At 40.2% G+C, this 23,373-nt stretch overlaps 1 protein-coding gene across 1 annotated transcript in view; it reads left to right on the top strand.

Annotated features, from left to right (window-relative positions):
* Positions 1 to 23,373, top strand: part of ALDH1L2 (aldehyde dehydrogenase 1 family member L2) — a 76,875-nt gene that overhangs the window by 47,003 nt on the left and 6,499 nt on the right. Inside the window, exons 17-22 of the mRNA XM_066263406.1 lie at positions 190 to 283; positions 7,435 to 7,534; positions 8,309 to 8,407; positions 10,208 to 10,373; positions 15,878 to 15,983; positions 19,807 to 20,006. Of these exons, the coding sequence (XP_066119503.1) occupies positions 190 to 283; positions 7,435 to 7,534; positions 8,309 to 8,407; positions 10,208 to 10,373; positions 15,878 to 15,983; positions 19,807 to 20,006 (765 nt within the window). The remainder of the gene's footprint in view (positions 1 to 189; positions 284 to 7,434; positions 7,535 to 8,308; positions 8,408 to 10,207; positions 10,374 to 15,877; positions 15,984 to 19,806; positions 20,007 to 23,373) is intronic.

The raw sequence follows: 23,373 nt of genomic DNA, 5'->3' as shown, positions 1-23,373 counted from the left end.
CTTTTGTGGGGGGATGACAGTCACATGGAGGACAGCATTTAGATTTTTATCAGTTTATAATTAATATAGAAAATGTAAAACTAAGATTTCAATGAAAGCTGAGAAATCTCCTTCAATGAATTCAAAGCCACCCCAGCCATCAGAACTTGACTAGTGTTTTAAATCATGTTTGATTCCCTAATTCTATAGGCGGGGTAGCGGGACAGCACCTTTCTGAACATCCTGACATCCGCAAACTTGGTTTCACTGGTTCCACTCCTATTGGCAAACAGATCATGAAGAGGTATTGGTTTGAATAAGTCAATTTGCTGTAGATCCTGTTAAATCAGGTTTTTGGTTTCGCTCTTGCTTCTTTGAATAGGGTGCTTTTGGAGAAATATCACATCATTTTAGAAAAGAAATCTTCTTATCACTGTAGGCTATTGAAATGTTTGAATATAATAAAACACTTTCCAAAGTGTAAATCCCACAGTCAATAAAACTAAAGCCATAATGAAATTCTACACTCAACTGGTAGCTTTAACAATCAGCACTAAACATTTTTTGTACTGGATCTCTGGCCCAAATTGTTTTTGGAGCATAGTAAGACGCCAAAAAGGCATATAAATGGCAAATCTAGATTATTAATGAACTGAATTTCTAAAAAAGCAATAACATTAGTTCTTTTTAAATTGCAAATAATCTAAATGTCCAAAATAAGGCAGTGGTTAAAGTATGTCAACATAATAGAATACTGTTCAGTCATGTCCACAGAGCATTTTAATAACATTGAAAAATGTTGTTAAAATGGTAAATGGAAAGGAAAATAAGGTATAAAATTGTATATATTGGGTGATTCCCAACTATATTAAACAAGTCAAATGCTATAGTTGGACACAGACCAGAAATAACTATATCAAAATAGTAAAAAACAACGGTCATTGATCCACGGAACTGTGAATTCTTTTTCTGCATTTTATTTTAATTTTAAAAATGTTCTAAATAATACTTCTGCAAGAAAGGGGAAATAATATACTTCTAAAAATCTATATTTTCCCCCGGTAATCTAGTTTGAGGCTAGGTTCCTTGCCAGCCCTTTTATGTAACTGAAATTCTTGATACCTAAAGAATCTAAATTTACCTATAAAGCTCTCTAATCATCTACCACAGAATTTTTTTTTTTCGTTTTTAAATTTTTTTTTAATATTAATATTTTTTTATTAAATTTAATGCAGTGACATTGATAAATCAGGGTACATATGTTGAGAGAAAATATCTCTAGATTATTTTGACATTTGATTGTGCTGTATACCCCTCCCGCAAAGTTAAATTGTCTTCTCTCACCTTCTATCTGGTTTTCTTTGTGCCCCTCCCCTCCCCTAACCACTCTCTCCTTCTTCACCCCCTCCCCCCTCCCCCAACCCCCCCCCACCTCTGTTGCCATCACATTCTTGTTCATGTCTCTGAGTCTCATTTTTATGTCCCTTCTATGTATGGATTCATCTCAGTTTTTTTTCTGATTTACTTATTTCACTCCGTATAATGTTATCAAGGTCCATCCATGCTATTGTAAATGATCCGATGTCATCATTTCTTATGGCTGAGTAGTATTCCATAGTATATATGTACCAAAGTTTTTTAATCCACTCGTCCTCTGACGGACACTTGGGCTGTTTCCAGATCTTCACTATTGTGAACAATGCTGTCACAAACATGCGGGTGCATTTCTCCTTTTCGAGCCGTTCTATGGTGTCCTTGGGGTATATTCCTAAAAGTGGGATAGCTGGGTCAAAAGGTGGTTCGATTTTCAGTTTTTTGAGGAATCTCCATACTGTTTTCCACAGTGGCTGCACCAGTCTGCATTCCCACCAGCAGTGCAGGAGGGTCCCCTTTTCTCCACATCCTCGCCAGCACTTATTCTGTGTTGTTTTGTTGATAAGCGCCATTCTGACTGGTGTAAGGTGATATCTCATTGTGGTTTTAATTTGCATTTCTCTAATGATTAGTGATGTTGAGCATTTTTTCATATGCCTATTGGCCATCTGTATGTCCTCTTTGGAGAAGTGTCTATTCATCTCTTTTGCCCATTTTTGGATTGGGTTGTTTGTCTTCCTGGTGTTGAGTTTTACAAGTTCTTTATAAATTTTGGTTATTAACCCCTTATCAGACGTATTGTCAAATATGTTCTCCCATTGTGTAGTTTGTCTTTTTATTCTGTTCTTGTTGTCTTTAGCTGTGCAAAAGCTTTTTAGTTTGATATAGTCCCATTTGTTTATCCTGTCTTTTATTTCACTTCCCCGTGGAGATAAATCAGCAAATATATTGCTCCGAGAGATGTCGGAGAGCTTACTGCCTATGTTTTCTTCTAAGATGCTTATGGTTTCACGGCCTACATTCAAGTCTTTTATCCATTTTGAGTTTATTTTTGTGAGTGGTGTAAGCTGGTGATCTAGTTTCATTTTTTTGCAGGTAGCTGTCCAATTTTCCCAACACCATTTGTTAAAGAGGCTGTCTTTACTCCATTGTATTTCCTTACCTCCTTTGTCAAATATCAGTTGTCCATAGAACTGTGGGTTTATTTCTGGGTTCTCTGTTCTATTCCATTGATCTATATGCCTGTTCTTATGCCAGTACCAGGCTGTTTTGAGTACAATGGCCTTGTAGTATAACTTGATATCAGGAAGTGTGATACCTCCCACTTTATTCTTCTTTTTTAAGATTGCTGAGGCTATTCGTGTCCTTTTTTGGTTCCATATAAATTTTTGGAATATGTGTTCTATATCTTTGAAGTATGTCATTGGTATTTTAATTGGTATTGCATTGAATTTATAAATTGCTTTGGGTAATATAGACATTTTAATGATGTTTATTCTTCCTAACCATGAGCACGGTATATGCTTCCACTTGTTAGTATCTTCCTTGATTTCTTTTATCAATGTTTTGTAATTTTCCGAGTACAAGTCTTTAGTCTCCTTGGTTAAGCTTACTCCTAGGTACTTTATTTTTTTGGTTGTAATTGTGAAGGGGATTGTTTCCTTAATTTCTCTTTCTGACTGTTCATTGTTGGTGTATAAAAATGCTTCTGGTTTCTGAGTATTGATTTTATATCCTGCCACTTTGCTGAATTTATTTATCAGGTCCAGTAGTTTTTTGACTGAGACTTTAGGGTTTTCTATATACAATATCATATCATCTGCAAATAATGATAGTTTTACTTCTTCTTTTCCAACTTGAATGCCTTTTATTTCTTCTTCTTGTCTGATTGCTGTTGCTAGGACTTCCAGGACTATGTTAAATAAGAGTGGTGAAAGGGGGCACCCCTGCCTTGTTCCTGATCTTAAGGGGATTGCTTTTAATTTTTGCCCATTGAGTATGATGTTGGCTGTGGGTTTCTCATAGATGGCTTTTATCATGTTGAGGTATGTTCCCTGTATTCCCACTTTGCTGAGAGTTTTGATCATGAATGGGTGCTGGATTTTATCAAATGCTTTTTCTGCATCTATTGAAATTATCATATGGTTTTTCTCCTTCTTTTTGTTTATGTGATGAATCACATTGATTGATTTACGAATATTGTACCAGCCTTGCCTCCCCAGAATAAATCCCACTTGATCATGGTGTATGATTTTTTCCATATATTGTTGGATCCGGTTTGCTAATATTTTGTTGAGGATTTTAGCATCTATATTCATCAGAGATATTGGCCTATAATTTTCTTTCTTTGTGTGGTCTTTGCCTGGTTTTGGAATCAGAATTATGCTCGCCTCATAAAAGGAGTTTGGAAGTCTTCCTTCCTCTTGAATTTTTTGAAATAGTTTGAGAAGGATAGGAGTTAGTTCTTCTTTGAATATTTGGTAGAATTCCGTTGTGAAGCCATCGGGCCCCGGACTTTTCTTTGTTGGGAGTTTTTTGATAACTGTTTCGATCTCCTTTGGTGTAATTGGTCTGTTTAAGTTTTCTGATTCTTCCAGATTGATTTTTGGAAGATTGTATGTTTCAAGGAATTTGTCCATTTCATCTAGGTTGTCTAGTTTTTTGGCATACAGTTCTTCATAGTATTTTCTTACAATATTTTGTATTTCTGTTGTGTCAGTTGTTATTTCTCCTCTCTCATTTCTAATTTTATTTATTTGAGTCCTCTCTCTCTTTTTCTTGGTGAGTCTACTTAAAGGTGCATCAATCTTGTTTACCTTTTCAAAGAACCAGCTCCTAGTTTCATTGATCTTCTGTATTGTTTCTTTAGCCTCTATGTCATTTATTTCTGCTCTGATCTTTATTATTTCCTTCCTTCTACTACATTTGGGCTTTACTTGCTGTTCTTTTTCTAATTCTTTTAGATGCAGGGTTAAGTTGTTTATTTGAGCTTTTTCTAGCTTCTGAAAGTGTGCCTGTAGTGCTATGAACTTCCCTCTCAGCACTGCTTTTGCTGTGTCCCATAAATTTTGAGTTGTTGTATGCTCATTGTCATTCGTTTCTAGGAATTTCTTTATTTCTTCTTTGATCTCATTCTTAATCCATTCATTATTTAACACCCTGCTATTTAGTTTCCATGTGTTTGAGAATTTTTGAGCTTTTCTGCTGTGATTCATTTCTAGTTTCATGCCGTTGTGATCGGAGAAAGTGCTTGATATGATTTCAGTCTTCTTAAATTTGTTGAGAGCACTTTTGTGCCCTAACATGTGGTCTATCCTAGAGAATGTACCATGAGCACTTGAAAAGAATGTATATTCTGCTGCTTTAGGGTGAAAGGTTCTGAAGATATCTATTAAATCGAGTTGATCTAGTGTTTCCAATAAGTCTGCTGTTTCTTTGTTAATTTTCTTTCTTGAGGATCTATCTAGTGATGTTAGTGGGGTATTGAAATCCCCTACTATTATAGTATTGCTGTTGATCTCGCCCTTTAAATCCATCAAAGTCTGTTTTATATATTTGGGTGCTCCTATATTAGGTGCATAGATATTTATAATAGTTATATCTTCCTGTTGGATTACTCCCTTTATCATTATGTAGTGGCCTTCTTTATCTCTTACTATATCCTTTGTTTTAAAGTCCAATTTGTCTGATATAAGTATTGCTACCCCAGCTTTTTTTTCATTTCCGTTTGCATGAAACATTTTTTTCCATCCTTTTACCTTCAATCTGTGTGTGTCTTTTGTTCTAAGGTGTGTCTCTTGTAGACAACATATGTATGGGACCTGTTTTCTTATCCATGCAGCTACCCTATGTCTTTTGATTGGATCATTTAATCCATTTACATTTAAGGTTATTATTGATATGTAGTTGTTTATTGCCATTTTCTTCTTTAAAGGTGTATTCCTTTTTCTTTTTTTTTTTTTCTGTATTCTTTTCCCACTTTATCTGTTTACACCAGGCCCCTTAATATTTCCTGCAGCATTGGTTTGGTTGTAATGAATTCCTTGAGTTGTTTTTTGTCTGGGAAGCTTTTTATTTCTCCTTCAATTTTAAACGATAGCCTTGCTGGATAAAGTAGTCTTGGTTGTAGGTTCTTGTTCTGCATTACTTTGAATATTTCTTGCCATTCCCTTCTGGCCTCAAGTGTTTCTGTTGAGAAGTCAGATGTCATCCTTATGGGGGCTCCTTTGTAGGTGATAACTTTTTTTTCTCTTGCAGCTTTTAATATTTTCTCTTTATCGCTTAGCTTTGGTATTTTAATTATGATGTGTCTTGGTGTAGGTTTCTTTGGGTTTCTCTTTAATGGAGTCCTCTGTGCTTCTTGGATTTGTGAGAGTTTCTCTTGCATTAATTTAGGGAAGTTTTCAGCTATGATATGATTGAACAAAGTCTCTATCCCTTGTTCTTTTTCTTCTTCTTCAGGAACCCCTATGATGTGGATGTTGTTTCTCTTCATGTTGTCACAGAGCTCTCTAAGAGTTTCCTCTGACTTTTTGAGTCTTTTTTCTCTTTTCTTCTCTGCTTTCATGCCTTCATTCCAGTTGTCTTCTAACTCGCTGATTCGATCCTCTGCTCTATCTATCCTGTTTTTAATTCCTTCCATTGTGGTCTTTATTTCTGATATTGTATTTGTCGTCTCCAACTGATTCTTTTTTATACTTGCTATTTCTTTATTTAGGTTTTCAAACTCCCCCTCCATTGTTGTTCTAAGATCCCTAAGCATCCTTACAATCATTATTTTGAACTCTGCATCTGGAAGTTTGATTATTTCCATATCACTCAGTTCATCTCTCGAAAGTGTCTCTTGTGGTTTCATTTGGATTGCACTCCTTTGTTTTCTCATCTTCTTCTTTTTTTTTTTATTTGTAGAGTTGATTGAGTCTAGGCTTGGTGTTGTCTGCCTCCAGTTTTCAGTTGTGTTATTTTTAGGTCTTCGTGGGTTGGTATCAGCTATTATTTGTAATCCACTTTCGGATTTGGGCAGCTTTGAAGTCTTGATTTGTTTGTTTTCTTAACAGGTGATAGTCTTGTTAACTGATCTCAGCAGGGGGCTTCCTTGAAACTGTATCCAGGAATGCTGTGGGTGTAACCTGAGACGCTGAAGGTCTCTTCCTCCAACTAATCTCACTGGGGGCAGGGTTTTTTCTCTCAGCTTCAGTAGGGGGAGGTGTATCTCAGATCTCCATGGAGACCTGAGTTACTGCCCCTCCTCCCCACTTCTTGTTTTCAGCTGTGTCTTGTTGTGCTGATTGGAGCTGGATAGATGTCCGGAGATCTCTGATCTGGAAGCACTTCAGCTCTGTTTTGTGAAAGGTTCAGTCCCTCCCCCAGCTATGGCCGCCTCCAGCACGAATGAGTCAGCTTTTTTATTTTGTTTCTTGCATACCTTAGCCCCTCACAGTCTGTCCCTCTCCCTGTCTTTTCCACTTGGGAGATAAGCTGGTCTTTTCAACCCACCTTGCTCCCTGGTCGCCAGGTAAGTGGCTGTGAGCAGTAGTTTCTGCTCTTTTTCCTCTGTGAAATCCTCTCTGGGCTCTCAGCCTCACCCCCCTCCTTCCCTTCCTGTAAGCAGAGGAGATTCAGGCACTCCTTACCAGGATTATTGTGGCTTCCTCTTTGCTCCTTGGTTTTTGAGAGCTGTTCTTGCAGTTCAGTGTTGGTTTTTCATGCTGATTTTTTCTAAATTGATTTGTATTCCAGTTTGGTGTTGAGAGCTGGGTGTCTGTGCATCCGCCTACTCTGCTGCCATCTTCTCTCCAATACCACAGAATTTAATACAAAACTTTTTATGATGGAAACTTTCTAATATATGCAAAGCACGCAGAATAGCTTCATGCACTCCCACGTGCTTGCCACCTAGCTTTAACAGTTATCCCCATTCATTCCACCACTCATGTTTTGTCTTTGTGTAAGGTTCTGAATATTTCTGAGGCTCAGTTATGTTTTCCATGCCAAGTGGTAGTTTATGGTGGGGAGGGAGAGACAGAGACAGAGAGAGAGAGGGAGAGACTAAATACTCGTTTCCCATTTATTTTTCTCTAGCTGTGCTATGAGCAACTTGAAGAAAGTTTCCCTTGAACTTGGTGGCAAATCCCCACTGATAATATTCAGTGACTGTGAACTTGACAAAGCCGTGAGAATGGTAAGAGTGGGTCAAGTCTAACTAAATAGGTGCCTGCTTCTAAAACACATTTCACCTCCTTGCTCACTAGAAACCTTACAGTGAGATTTGGTCTTGTCCAGTCATATGTAGAAATTATCATCTTTATGCTTAGATTTGGGAATACTCAGAGCACTTAATTTTAAAAATAATATATTTATAATTTGTCTCATTAATATATTTTAAATGTTTATCTTATTGATTTTAGAGAGAGGAGGGAGCATGAAAAAGACAGGAACATCCATTCTTCTATGCGCCCTAAATGGGAATCAAACTGGCAACCTCTGCACTTCTAGATGATGCTCTGACCAACTGAGCTATCCAACCAGGGCTCATTAAGATGATTTTAAAGCTTGGAGGTGGGGGAGTCTTATAAACATTCATGGTTTATACAAACTAATGTAGAGCTCTCAGAAGCAAAATTTGCTATACAAGTATTACATTTTAAATTTACAGAGCAATCTAGATTTTCTTGCAACACAAAATTTGTGCTTAGTGGTGTGTCCTTATTTTTACACCCTTTTTAAAGTGCTCATAGACCAAAAGGAAGAAACAAAACCCCTAGAAGCATGTAGATTCAAAACAGAGCATCTCCAGCAGCTCTCATCACTAACTAGGCCAAGGGATTGTGCTTTTCTGTGACCTCTCTGTGCTGTCTGCTGCCTTTAATAGCATCTAATTCTCAGTACATGCAATTTTATGACAGTCCCGACTTCCCAAGTAATGTTAACAATCTTTTCTCCTCTGCTGCCCAAGGGCATGGGAGCAGTATTTTTCAACAAAGGAGAGAACTGTATTGCAGCGGGACGGCTGTTTGTGGAGGAATCCATCCACGATGACTTTGTGACGAGAGTGGTAAGGTGCCTTTTTACCTTGGCTCCATGAGTCGAACAGAAATTGCTGAAACTTGAAAAGTACTTCAGAGATTTAGTGAATTTTTAGGTGTGATAATCATACTGTGGTTGTATATTGAAAGAAAAACCACACAACACAGTCCTTATCTTTTAGAGCTACTTTTGGACATATTTATAGGTTCAATTATATAATGTCTAGACTTCACTTCCCTCCTACTCCCCAGGAGGGGAGGAAGTGAGTGGTGGAATAAATTGGCTATGAACTGGTAATTGTTGAAGTTGGGTGATGGGTACATGGAATTTTATTATATTATTTGTCTACTTTTATATGTGTTTATAATTTTTCATAGTAAAAAGTTATAGGTCTGTATAAAAAAACATACTGTTACAAGCTGTTATTACATATGCCTTGCTCTGCATCTATAGTACATTAAATCCTTGACACTTGATGTTTTTATAAAGCCCTAAATTGACTCTGAGGGATATACTGCTAGATCCTTACAAATCCTCAAGTCACAGTTAACAAGGCAGATATCATTTTCTCCACTAAGAGAGATACTTGATAGATAGATAGATAGACAGATGCCCACTATAGATTGGTCAGGATTCTATAAATATGGGACTAAAAGCCATTTATAGAACGACTAAGATGAATTCTGTGACTGAAGACTAAACACTAAATTATACTACATCATATCATTACGATGGTAGTAGTAATCATGCATTTGTTTATATTTGAAAAACAATCACCCAGCTTTTTTTTTCTTCAGAGCCAATTCCCCCACCCCATCCCCAAGAGGCAAACAGTCTTTCTTTCTGCGAGTAGAAAACAAGGAAGTCAGACAGAGAGGCAGACGGTGGGCAGCGGCTGCCACCTAAATATCCCAGTAATTCAATTTTGTGCCTCAATAAAATAGTTACAGTACCTCTTGTCATTGGGTTTTTACAACTATAACTTGTTGAAATTTTAAATACTGAGACTAGAAATGTCAAGGATTTCCTCTATCAGTCCATCAGCACACACATTTTTACACATGCGATTTATATTCATTCATTTATTCACTTATTCATTCAACAGGTGTTTTTTTTTTCACACTTACTAAGGGATTATTGTCAGGCCTCAATTTAAATTCATGGGCCTGTGGGGTCACGATTCCTCCCATTCTTTCTTCTTACTAGAATTGGACTTAACATTAAAAGAGTGCAGAAATAGATTAAGATAACTGAGGTGCACAAGAAGTGATTACAAAGACACATCAGTGATAAACATTGTTCAGTAAAGAACATTCTAGCAATTCTTCTGGCATGGCCATGCCGTGAGAATTTCACAAGGGCAGTCAGACACATTTGGAGAGAGAAAAAGATAACGATGTGGCCATTTTGGCTGTGGGTTTTTTTTGTTTGTTTGTTTTTTTGTCACAAAGAGTGTTAGTACGCTGTGTTAACAGAAATTCCAGAGCATCAGATTTACTATTTTAATAGATTAATTCAGGATCATTTTTATGTACCTGTGCTCCTTTAGAAATCAGTGGTTAAGAGCTTAGGCTTTCCAATCAGGAAAAGCACAACATTTAGTGGTTGTGTGTCCTTGGGCAAGTCCCTCAACCTCTCTAAGCTTCCATTTCTTCATCTGTAACATGGAAATAACACAAAGCCAACTCTAGTGCTATTTTGAAGACTAAATGACAACACATCTTTTATGAGTTTAATATGACACTGACCGCATGCTAGAAGCTCAGTCAAGGGTATCCATTAATGTTATTAACAGTCAGTTGTATTTTGTGAACTGGGTGACATACAGGTGGAAGAAATTAAAAAGATGAAAATAGGTGATCCGCTGGACAGATCTACTGATCATGGGCCCCAAAATCATAAGGCCCATCTGGAAAAGCTTCTGCAATACTGTGAAACTGGAGTGAAAGAAGGGGCCACGCTGGTGTATGGGGGAAGACAAGTTGCAAGGCCAGGTAAGAAGACCCTCCTGAGGTATAAGGGGCGCCTGGCTTCTTCAGTGGGACTAGATCAGAGGTCTCAAACTCGCGGCCGTGCGGCCCGCCCACCAATTTTGTGCGGCCCGCAGACTAATCAAACTTCGTGGATTAATCTGCGGGCCAGTCTGCGAGCCGCACAAAATTGGTGGGTGGGCCGCATGCGGCCCGTGGGCCGCGAGTTTGAGACCTCTGGACTAGATGGTTACGGTTTTTACAGCAACACCAGTTTGCCTCAGAAGTCAGGGGAATTAATTTCTAGATCCTGCTTGGCTCTTCTAAGCTGCTGGCACCGTGAAGAACACAATTTTCCCGAGCCCCCAATGTAAAATGGGATGAAACGAGGACACCTTGCTTTACTAGGCTGTGAAAATCTTTATTATATGCGGCTTAAGTGTCTGTTTGTCGCCGATAGCTTATTGGTTGCTTGCGTAACTGTACTAGCCAATGGGGTGAAGTTGCCATGGCTAAATGCAAATTGAGCGGGTCAGGGGGAAGGTGAACATTTGTTTGCATTGGCAATCATCTGCTTTTGAAACAATTTAAGGCTGAATGCAAATTGAGCGTGTCAGGGGGAAGGTGAACATTTGTTTGCATTGGCAATCATCTGTTTTACATAAAAACTACGTCTTAACGTAATTTCTTTTAAGAATGCCTCCTAGAAAATACAGCACTGAAGAGGACAGAAAAGGAGCTAAAGCTGCACAAAAAAAGGCTTTCTCGACAAAAAGAAACCACTGAGCAGAGAAAGACAAGGCTTGCTTCAGTCGCAGAGCAAATGCGTCTTTCTCGGCAAAATGAGACTGATGAGCATAGAGAAACAAGGCTTGCCTCAGATGCAAGACAAAAAAGCCTGTCTCGACAAAATGAGTCCCTTGAACAAAGGCAGGAGAGAAATGCAAAAAAACGACAGAGTAATGCTGACCGAAACGCAAAAAGGATTAAAACATATTTAAATCACCTTTATTTATTGAGCTAGCGGTGGCTCTTAAGAAATGTACCGCCAGTGGTTTCCTTCATTGCACTCTACTTTAAGCAATTAAGCAAGTAGAAGGGGGAAACCCCGTGGGGCACTAAGCAAAGGGGCGTCCTCGCGGCCTGCCCTGGGTAATTCAGTTTGAATTAGCAGACACCTTTGCACAAATCATTTTAATTACAATTTATAATATCTAGAATAGCGATCATTTCATATGACCGCCGGGCTTTCTAGTTCAGTAATAAAGGACATAGGACAGGGCCTTCACTGGAGGGGAAACAAGGATAGTGGATAACTGTGTTACTCAGGAGCTGCGGATCTTTCTTCCTGACGCTGTGAGATTTAATCTTAACCAGCGTAGCCCAGGAAGGATTCATGCCTCTTGTCTAGAGCAGTACCTCTTACTAAAATATGTGACTGGCTTGCTGTCATGGTACCCACAAGGAGAAAAAGAAAAACAACTGCAAAAAACTCATTTTTTTACTCCTGTAGGTAGATTGTGGACCAATACTTGACTCTGAAATTGGTAATTAGAAGGGGGAAAAATCAATATTTATCTTGTATTTCCTATATGAACTAAATTTCTGGATCACTGAGCGGCTAACAAAGGATACTTTTTTTGTTTTTTCAGAAGAATCCTTCCTAATTATTGTAGAAAAAAGTGATAGAATAGAAGAATAACCAACTTGCACTCCTTAATTAAATGGAATAATTGATTCAGGCCATCATCATTAGGGAAGCTAAATTTATTAGATAAAAGGTTGATGGGGGCCCTGGCCGGTTGGCTCAGCGGTAGAGCGTCAGCCTGGCGTGCGGGGGACCCAGGTTCGATTCCCGGCCAGGGCACATAGGAGAAGCGCCCATTTGCTTCTCCACCCTGCCCCCCTCCTTCCTCTCTGTCTCTCTCTTCCCCTCCCACAGCCGAGGCTCCATTGGAGCAAAGATGGCCCGGGCGCTGGGGATGGCTCCTTGGCCTCTGCCCCAGGCGCTAGAGTGGCTCTGGTCACAGCAGAGCGACGCCCCGGAGGCACAGAGCATCGCCCCCTGGTGGGCAGAGCGTCGCCCCTGGTGGGCGTGCCGGGTGGATCCCGGTCGGGCGCATGCAGGAGTCTGTCTGACTGTCTCTCCCCGTTTCCAGCTTCAGAAAAAAAAAAAAAAAAGGTTGATGGGGACCTGGGTATTTGTAAGATACCAAAATATCACGTGTAAGATGGCTTGCAATCAGAGGGAGAAAAACACAATTTTATAATGGCGAGGTCTGTCTGTCACCACTTGGAACCACTGGTCAGTCTTAGCATCAGTGAGAGCAGGACAACTGGATATGGTGTGTCTCCTATGGGATGCAATGGGTAACACACAGCATTACCTGTAAAGTGTTTTTGCCAAAACTTTTATTTATTTATTTATTTTTTTGTATTTTTTTTTTCTTAAGCTGGAAACGGGGAGAGACAGTCAGACAGACTCCCACATGCGCCTGACCGGGATCCACCCGGCATGCCCACCAGGGGCGACGCTCTGCCCACCAGGGGGAGATGCTCTGCCCCTCCGGGGCGTCGCTCTGCCGCGACCAGAGCCACTCTAGCGCCTGGGGCAGAGGCCAAGGAGCCATCCCCAGCGCCCGGGCCATCTTTGCTCCAGTGGAGCCTTGGCTGCAGGAGGGGAAGAGAGAGACAGAGAGGAAGGAGAGGGCGGGGGTGGAGAAGCAAATGGGCGCTTCTCCTATGTGCCCTGGCCGGGAATCGAACCCGGGTCCCCCGCACGCCAGGCCGACGCTCTACCGCTGAGCCAACTGGCCAGGGCCTTGTCAAAACTTTTAATGTGAATCTAATCACATCTTTAGGTCAAATTTTCTATTTATGAGATACAGGGGACAAAAAAACAAATTAAATATCAACCCAAGGAAGCAATGACAAATCGAATGTGCAAGATATTCCACAGGATAGAACGAGTGACTCAGTCTGTTTAACACATCAATGGCATGAACAATAAGAGGCAGGGATAAGGAGGGAATGTTCTAGATTAAAGGACATTTAAGAGATCTAACAACCAAATGTAATATGTAGAATTTAACTCCTGAATCACACAGATCATCTGTAATGAGATCTTTCTAGACAATCAGAAGTTGAAGTATAATCTGTATAAATAAAAATGTAAATGTTCGTTTGTTCAAAATCTTAAATCTCCAAAAGTTCTTCACTGATTGCTTTGAAATTTTGACACAATGTTGCATTAGAATACATATTTTTTTATGTTTTTATATACCTATTATTATATAGATGTCACACCTGTGACAGATAAAAACATGCTTTTTTTGAAAAACAGCGCCATCTGTTGGACGTAAAAGCAACACATGCTATACTAAATATTTTATGATTTCATTTCAATGTTATGGGAGAAATATAAATCGCATATGGCTGAAGATATTTTCCATCAAATACGCAAGGAAAATTCAAATATAAACATGGATTTCACAGCAGAAATCTACAATGAAGCATTGATAATGATTGAAGATTTGTGCTTAGAAATCGTGAACAAAGTTCTCAATCAATTGGGAATGCCATCACTGAATCGATCTGCTGCTGCTTTGTTCGACGTAGAATTGCATCGTGAACAAAATTACAACACGGGTGATCTTTTGTTGTATGTGCAATGAAATATTCCTAAGCTAATGCTTGAGCAAAAAGGCATTTATGATCAAATAATGCAAACTGTCAATAACGGGGTTGGAGAGATCTTCTTCTTAGATGCACCAAGAGGAACTGGTTAAATGTTCCTAATTAGATTGATTCTGGCAGCAATTCGATCCCAAAATGACATAACCTTAGCTCTTGCGTCATCCGGAATAGCTGCGACATTGCTACCAGGTGGAAGAACTGCTCATTCCACTTTGAAATTGCCATTGAACTTGCAATTCATTAAAACTTCCCACGTGCAACATTTCCGAAGCATCCAGCATGGGAAAAGTATTGCAAAAATGCAAACTTCTTGTTTGGGATGAATGCACAATGGCGCACAAAAAATCTCTAGAGGCTCTTGATCGATCATTGCAAGATTTGTGTGGAAACATCAGACCATTTGGGAACACATTAATAATGCTTGCAGGAGATTTCAGGCAAACATTACCTGTAATTCCTCAATCGACACCAGTGGATGAAATAAATGCTTACCTGAAATACTCTATTTTGTGGCAACACGAAAAGACGTTAAAATTAACTACAAATATGCATGTCCAGCTGCAAAACAATCGATCAGCTGAGATATTCTCACATCAGTTGCTGGAAATTGGGAACGGAAAGGTGCCAGTTGATCTGACCTCAGGCCTCATAACTTCTGCAATTTAGTGACATCAAAAGAAAAATTGGTTGAAAAAGTATTTCCCAATTATAAGAATCACGATTAGCTGAGTGAACGAGCTATTCTTGCGGCCAAGAACAAAGACGTCTATGAACTTAACAATATTATTCAGTCCAACATTCAAAGCGAGGCAGTCAAATACAAGTCCGTCAACACTGTTGTGGGAGCAGATGAAGCAGTTAATTATCCAACAGAATTCTTGAATTCACTCGATCTGCCAGGGATGCCACCGCACATACTGCAATTGAAAATCGGCGTGCCAATTATCATGTTGCGAAATATCAACAGTCAAAGCTTTGCAATGGCACATGGCTTGCAATAAAAAAATTAATGAGCAATGTTGTAGAAGCAACAATCTTGACAGGACCTTTCAAAGGTGAAGATGTCCTCATTCCTATGATTCCAACGTATATGCCATTTCAGCTTAAGAGATTGCAGTTCCCAATTCGATTGGCGTTTGCAATCACCATCAACAAAGCTCAAGGCCAATCTTTAGAATTGTGCGGTTTAGATCTAGACACGGATTGCTTCTCACATGGACAATTATATATTGTGTGTCCTAGAGTCGGCAAACCAGACAATCTCTATATCTGCACAGACAGTGAACAATGAAAAATATTGTATACCCACAAGCATTGTGAAATTAAACATATTAGAAACATGCACTTTCTCTTTTCTTTCTTTTCCATTTAACCTGACTGAGCCACAGCAACGCGTGGCCAGGTACGGCTAGTTATGAATAAGGAATTAGCATGAATTTGTTAGGTATGATAATGTATTGTGATATGTAAGAAAATGTCCTTATTTTTTACAGATTTATACTGAAATAGTTGGAGGTCAAAGTTGTAATCTCTGTAATTTTTTTTTAAATATTTCAGCAAGGAAAATAATGAATGAAATATAGCAAAATATGAATAAATATTTAACTATTCATGATGCTATTTTCTCTACTTTCACATACGTTTGAAATTTTTATAATAAAGACATTTTAAAAAACTACAAACCTAGAAATTCTAGTGCCAAATAGGAAAATGAAAGTTTCTTGGTTTTACTCACTCAGAGGGAAGAAAAAAATATTTATTGTAATTAAATGAGAACTGTTCATTGGAAACTACCCTATAATTGATGTTCTTTTCCTCTGTTTTTCAAATAGGCTTTTTTATGGAACCAACAGTCTTCACAGATGTGGAAGACCACATGTATCTTGCCAAAGAGGAATCTTTTGGGCCTGTTATGGTCATTTCTAAATTCCAAAATGGGTATGTTCTTCAGGCACATGTTAACAAGTTTTGATTAAATAAGTTCTTTTTTCTTCTTCCATTGAGCTGTACATAGAGCATAAAATCAATGAACATGGTTAGAGCATTGTCCTGATATGCCAAGGTTGTGGGTTTGATTCCTAGTCACAGCACAAACATGAATTAACCAAGGAATGCATAAATAAGTGGAACAACAAATCGATGCTTTTTATTCTCTCTTTTCGTTCTTCTCTTTCTCTAAAATCAACCAATACAAATTTATTAAAAATTCAATTTAAGAATAATTGACTTAACTAATTAAAAGAGAGTGCCAACTGATGTAGATTGAAATATACTTTGTTTCTTAGCTTAAATTAATGACTGACATGAGATTTTAGCTGACTGAAGTTTAGTTCTTGTATAGTTGACATTTGAAATGTCTCTGGACCCAGGTAAATAACCAAGAATAGCAGAACTAGTTTTTATATTTACATTCTTACAGAAGGCCGCATCTGTGAAATCTGATTTTCTCCAAAAAAAAGTGCTGCCTTCCTAAGTGATTATGCTCCCAGAAGCCTAATATACAACTTTTTTCTTCTTAGCTTAGTGGGAAGAGGAGAGGCAGAGACAGACTCCCTTATGCACCCTGACCAGGATCCACCCAGCAAGCCCACTAGGGGGCGATGCTTGGCCCATCTGGGGCCCTTGCTCCATTGCAACTGCAGCCATTTTTTTAGCGCCTGAGGCAGAGGCCATGGAGCCACCCTCAGCACCTAGGGTCAACTTGCTCCAATCCAGCTATGGCTGGGGGGGGGGGGGGGAGAAGAGAGAAAGAGAGAGAGAGAAGCAAGAAGGGGAGGGGTGGAGAAGCAAATGGTCACTTCTCCTGTGTGCCCTGACCAGGAATTGAACCCAGGTCATCCACACACCAGGCTGACACTCTACCACTGAGCCAACTGGTTAGGGCCTACTCAACTTTTTATAGAAATACCTGCAATCACCATATAATCAGCTTTAAATGATATCCTGGTTTGATATATAGCATATGAAACTTTCCAGAGTATTCAGTGTATTGAAGAAGGCCACATGGTAACTAAACTCATATAAGAATATTTACTGTATTTCGCAATATATAAGACACATTTTTTTGGAAAAATTTGGGGTCTGAAAACTGGGTGTGTCTTATACAGTGGTTGTGGCATTTCAAATGCCATAGATGGAACTGAGGACAAGTCAATATATGAAGACAATGATTTGTCATCAGACACAGATGAGGACAAGCTAATGGATGGGAGTTTTGACAGTGATGAGGAGTTGTATGAATTTTATGATGAATAAAACTTGAGTTTGGGCCTGACCTGTGGTGGCACAGTGAATAAAATGTCAACCCAGAACACTAAGGTTGCTGATTCAAAACCCTGGGCTTGCCTGGTCAAGGCACATAGGGAAGTTGATGCTTCCTGCCTTCTCCTTTTCTCTCTCTCTTCCCCCTCTCTAAAATGAATAAATAAAAATCTTAAAAAAAAATTAAAAAAAAAACTTGAGTTCAACAACTTTATGTAACATATTTTTTTTCAAATTTCGGCCCCAAAAGTAAAGTGCGTCTTATACATGGGAATCTACGGTAATACAATAGCCTGATGGTACACTACGCAAGATCCTTTTGAATTCTAGCTTTAGTTTTCTTCAACCAATGATAAAGTGGGGGAGAAAAACAGAATATAGAGTTCAGAAGAACCTCTTGGTCTTTAATAGACACATTTTAAGAGACTTTGGGGACATTAAGCTATAGTGAGTAAACTTTGACAAACTGATTCAAGAATGCCCTGTTACCCTGTTCCCTTATTATAAATTCCCCCATAAGACAGGCTCTGTGTTAAGCATGCAGATATTAGAAGCCATGTTTGGGGGGTATAAACCTAGATAAGTCACAGTTCCTGTCCTCAGGAGTTTATTGTCTACTGTGGGAGACAGACAAGTATATGGGCAATTAATCACAGAAGCCCAGAGGCAGTATTGTACAGGGGGTAATCTGTACTCTGACCCCAGACCTGGCTGCCTGTATGGACCTGGGCCAGTTACCTAAACATTCTGTGCCTTGGTTCCTTTATTTGGAAAATTGAGTTATTAATAGTATCTACCCTTGTGGGTCATTCTAAGGGTTAAATAAATCAAGGGTTTGCTATTGGTGTGTTGCCATTGTTATGCTTGTTATTATTAAAGAAGTAGACAAGATATACTATGACACTATGTCATCTCAATAGTCCTCGTGAGCAATGGCATAAAGCCTTAGTCCAGTCTATGAATATCTGGATCTCTACTAGGAGCAATGCAGTGAAGTGTGAGCATTTTAGCAGCTTTTCAGTTCACTCCAAGTTAGGTTCCAAATATCTTGTGCAAATTTAAAATTGTGTGTAGCCAAGATTACCTTTGAAAATATCTTCGGAAGGCTCCTTATTAAAGCCTGTGCTTTTTCTTTAAAAATTCAGTACAACTTATTTTTTCCTACAGTTTTAGAAAAGAGTCTGTTTCTTTGCTGGCTTGCATCTACTGACCGTATCGTAGAAAATGTGTGCATTTCTAAGCATGAGGATGACACTCAGAAAGGTGAGATACTCACACTATGACAGGCAGGTTAGAACTGGACACATACTGAATCAAAAGGCAGTGAAGTCACCAGACCAATTTAAGGGATTGTCTTACCCTCCTTGTGTTGAATTAGCAAATTAACTGAATTCCCACTCGTTTGCTACTACAACACCATGGTGTAAAGAGGAGCAAGATCCTCTGGGAGTTTCCAATCTGGTTAGGAGGTGAACCAAAGGTTCACAAAGAGCCTGACCGGGGGTGGCGCAGTGGATAGAGCGTCGGACTGGGATGCGGAAGACCCAAGTTCAAGACTCCGAGGTCGCCAGCTTGAGCTAAAGTTCACCAGCTTGGACCCAAGGTCACTGGCTCGAGCAAGGGGTTACTTGGTCTGCTGAAGGCCCACAGTCAAGGCATATATGAGAAAGCAATCAATGAACAACTAAGGTGTCGCAATGAAAAACTGATGATTGATGCTTCTCATCTCTTTCTGTTCCTGTCCGTCTGTCCCTATCTACCCCTCTCTCTGACTCTCTCTCTGTCTCTGTAAAAAAAAAAAAAAAAAAAAAAAGTTCACAAAGAGTTTATCCAAAATCCTGAGTTGGAGGAATATGTGCTTCCTGATTATAGCTGACTTTTACTGAGCATTTACTGTGGTCCAGACACCAATAGCTCATTTAATCCTCACAACAAAACAGGTGCTATCATTACTATTATTATTTCCATTCTCACAAGAATAAACAAGTGTGGGAAGATGAAGTCATTTGCCCAGGGTCATCCAGGCAGTCTGGCTGCAGAGCCCTCCCACTGCGTCACTACCATCGACACCCCACAGTGGCACTGGTGGGAGCTGGGGGTGCAGGGCAAGGCGCTGAATGAGTTGTGAACTGTGTGTCTAAAGTCTGAAGAGATGGAGGGCAATGGGGGTTGCTCTGAGAGTATGTCTGGAAGTGGGACTCAAGGGAGGGCTAAGGAAATCATAAAGCAGAACCAGCAAAGAAGATGGAAAAGATGACTTCAGGTTTGTTTCCAAATGGTGTTGTATGATATAGATGAAAAATATCATACTGGAGTTGTAATGTTTCACTGGGAGTATCTTTTGGTAGAAGCCTGGACAGTTTAATTTATAAAAATGTAAGTAGGTTGGCAGTAAGGTTATCCTGTTTCTAGCAAAGAGGGGAAAAATATGAGAACATATAGTGGGAGTGTTGTGCTTAACATTTCATGAAGTTTTATGTCTTCTAAAAACATCTTGTAGGGACATTGATGGAGTGTTGCAGCGAGCAAATAATACAGAGTATGGCTTGGCCTCGGGGGTTTTCACCAGAGACATAAATAAAGCTATGTACGTGAGTGAAAAGCTGGAGGCGGGCACCGTGTTCATTAACACATACAACAAGACGGACGTGGCAGCCCCTTTCGGTGGAGTTAAGCAGTCCGGCTTCGGAAAGGACTTAGGTACGCTTCACTTTTCCCCTGCATGTTCCCTTTGTTCCCACATCACAGAAAAGCCTGCTCTGTGTTTCATGCGATCGTCATGTACTGTTTTGAAAGGCATTAATTTCCTCCAATCAGTTTGATCTGGGTTGAGAAGGACACTAACATCTTTTATTTATTTTATTTTTTAAATTTTTTATTTATTTATTTATTTATTACAGAGACAGAGAGTGAGTCAGAGAGAGGGATAGGCAGGGACAGACAGACAGGAATGGAGAGAGATGAGAGCATCAAGCATTAGTTTTTCATTGCGCGATACAACACCTTAGTTGTTCATTGATTGCTTTCTCATATGTGCCTTGACTGTGGGCCTCCAGCAGACCGAGTAACCCCTTGCTGGAGCCAGCAACCTTGGGTTCAAGCTGGTGGGCTTTTTGCTCAAACCAGATGAGCCCATGCTCAAGCTGGCGACCTCGGGATCTCGAACCTGGGTCTTCTGCATCCCAGTCCAATGCTCTATCCACTGTGCCACCACCTGGTCAGGCACATCTTTTATTTTTAATTATTTTTTTTGAAAGAGAGAGTCAGAGAGAGGGACAGATAGGGACACACAGACAGGAAGGGAGAGAGATAAGAAGCATCAATTCTTCATTGTGGCACCTTAGTTGTTCATTGATTGCTTTCTCATATGTGCCTTGATGGGGGGGGGGGGAGGCTCAAGCAGAGCAAGTGACCCTTTGCTCAAGCCAGCAACCCCACACTCAAACTGGTGAGCTCGAGCTCCAGCTGGATAAGCCTGCGCTCAAGCTGGTGACCTCTGGGTTTCGAACCTGGGTACTCAGCATCCCAGTCAGATGCTCTATCCACTGCGCCATTGCCTGGTCAGGCGGACACTAACTTCTTTTAAATGTTAAAACATTTTATTGAACATACAGAAAAGTTGGCCCTGGCCGGTTGGCTCAGTGGTAGAGAGTCGCCTGGCGTGCAGAAGTCCCGGGTTCGATTCCCGGCCAGGGCACACAGCAGAGGTGCCCATTTGCTTCTCCACCCCTCCCCCTCTCCTTCCTCTCTGTCTCTCTCTTCCCCTCCCGCAGAGAAGCTCCATTGAAGCAAAGATGGCCCGGGCGCTGGGGATGGCTCCTTGGCCTCTGCCCCAGGCACTAGAGTGGCTCTGGTCGCGGCAGAGCGACCCCCCGGAGGGGCAGAGCATCGCCCCCTGGTGGGCATGCCGGGTGGATCCCGGTCGGGCGCATGCGGGAGTCTGTCTGACTGTCTCTCCCCGTTTCCAGCTTAAGAAAAAAAAAAAAAAAAAAAACAGAAAAGTACACAAATTGTGTGGAGAAAGTGTTTCTTTTTAAAAGAAAATTAGTGTTGAAAGGGAAAAGAACCTCTGACAATATCTTTTAGCTAAAATAGTGTTTTTTGTCTGGGTTTTCTTTTGGCCTGACTTTTAGCATGAACTTGGTTTAGCACTTATTGGACTAAGTGGACCCAAGACAGGCAAAATGGGTACAGTGCTATACCCAGATAGCTCCAAGAATAAATCCTGTCTCTGAGCTGCTTGGCAGTCCTTCACAGTCAGCACTGCAACTTGCAGGGTTTGGGGATCTGGGAACAAATTTCAAGTTTGTCGAAAGCCCAAAGTGCAATTCATTGTAGGCCGTGACACCATCCCACTTCAAGTAGTAACTTACCTTGAACACTAAACCAGGTGTTATTCTAATTACTTCACCTGTATGAGCACAAGCAATTTCACAATAGCCCTGGTAGAGAGGTACCATTTATTAACTTGTTCAAAGTCACACAGCCAGCCACTGGCAGAGATTTCCAAGCCAAGCAGTCTGGCTGTGGAGCCCATGTTCTCACTCCCCATGGTCAGTCCAGCATGTTCAAAAACTGAAATATATGTGATTTCCTGAAATTATAGTCAATTAATATAAATTTCGTTAACTTGGGGCATTTTTACTTTTTTTTTTCCTGATGACTTTGGGCAATGTATTGGCAGCAATAAAAGTAACTCTCATTTTAAATTCCATTGAGTGGAAGGTGAAGTCATTTTTTTTTTCCAGGTCTTTTATCTAGTTTTCATCCTGCCTCCAACATACACTGGGAGATTTTCTTTCAGAGTTCACTATAGGGGGTCCTTGGGTTACAACAATCTCGACATAACAACATTTCAAGTTTACAACGCTCACTCCCATAAAAACTTAAAAAGTTGAGATGTGAATGTTTCAGCTTATGCCGTTAGCATCATACTTATAGACTGCTGTGGGTGGACTAGTTTGGCTGCACGTGGTGGAAGAATACACAGTAATGCAGTTTACCTAGGCCACTTTGGACTGTTAAAAGCTCAAGTGTTCCGTTTGTGTCAGGCTAGGGTTTGCTTTGACTTACACCAAAATTCCAGTTACATCACTGTCATAGGAACAGAACTGTGTTGTAACCTGAGGGCCCCCTGTATTATGAAGTGAAGCAAGTTGTCTTTTGATGGGCCAGCTTCGAGTCTTGGTTTTCTTATAAAACAGGTGATCCTAATTTAAGGGCACAACCCTTGTTTTAGCTCAACCCTCAGAATCACATACTCGTCAGCTTTGTGGCATTTATGCCCTTTAACTACTATAGAAATTGATGATTATTCTAGCTTAGAATAGAAAGAGAAAGCAGCCTGACCTGTGGTGGCGCAGTGGATAAAGCGTCGACCTGGAGATGCTGGGGTCGCCGGTTCAAAACCCTGGGCTTGCCTGGTCAAGGCACATATGGGAGTTGATGCTTCCAGCTCCTCCCCCCTGTCTCTGTCTCTCTCTCCCTCTCTCTCTCTCCTCTCTAAAATGAATAAATAAAATTAAAAAAAAAAAAAAAAAAAAAAAAGAGAAAGCAATCCTGAGCAGGCAGTGGCGCAGTGGATAGAGCATCGGACTGAGACACGGAGGACCGAGGTTCGAAACCCTGACCTTGCCCGCTTGAAAGAGGGCTCATTTGGCTTGAGGGGGGCTCACCAGCTTGAGCGTGGGATCATAGACATGACCCCATGGTCGCTGGCTTGAGCAAGGGCTCATTCGCTCTGCTGCAGCCCCCAGGTCAAGGCACATATAAGAAAGCAATCAATGAACAAATGAGCCACAATGAAAAATTGATACTTCTCAGCTCTCTCCCTTCCTGCCTGTCTGTCCCTCTCTCTGTCTCTCTCTCTCTGTCACACACACACACACACACACAGCAAGATCTATTTATTATTATTTTTGTGTGGATATGGCTTTCTCTACTTCTAAAATACCACAGGAAGCAGGAAAACTGCATTTTCCTTATTTTAAAATATGATTAGTACTGAAGACTGTAGGTAGTCATTATTGTGAAGACACAATGGATATAGCTGTGTATCTAAAGATAT

Source organism: Saccopteryx bilineata, chromosome 1 (genome assembly GCF_036850765.1).
Source record: "Saccopteryx bilineata isolate mSacBil1 chromosome 1, mSacBil1_pri_phased_curated, whole genome shotgun sequence".
Classification (NCBI taxonomy): Eukaryota; Metazoa; Chordata; class Mammalia; order Chiroptera; family Emballonuridae; genus Saccopteryx; species Saccopteryx bilineata.
Note: the sequence above shows the minus strand (reverse complement) of the source record. Positions and strands in the feature narration are given on the sequence as shown.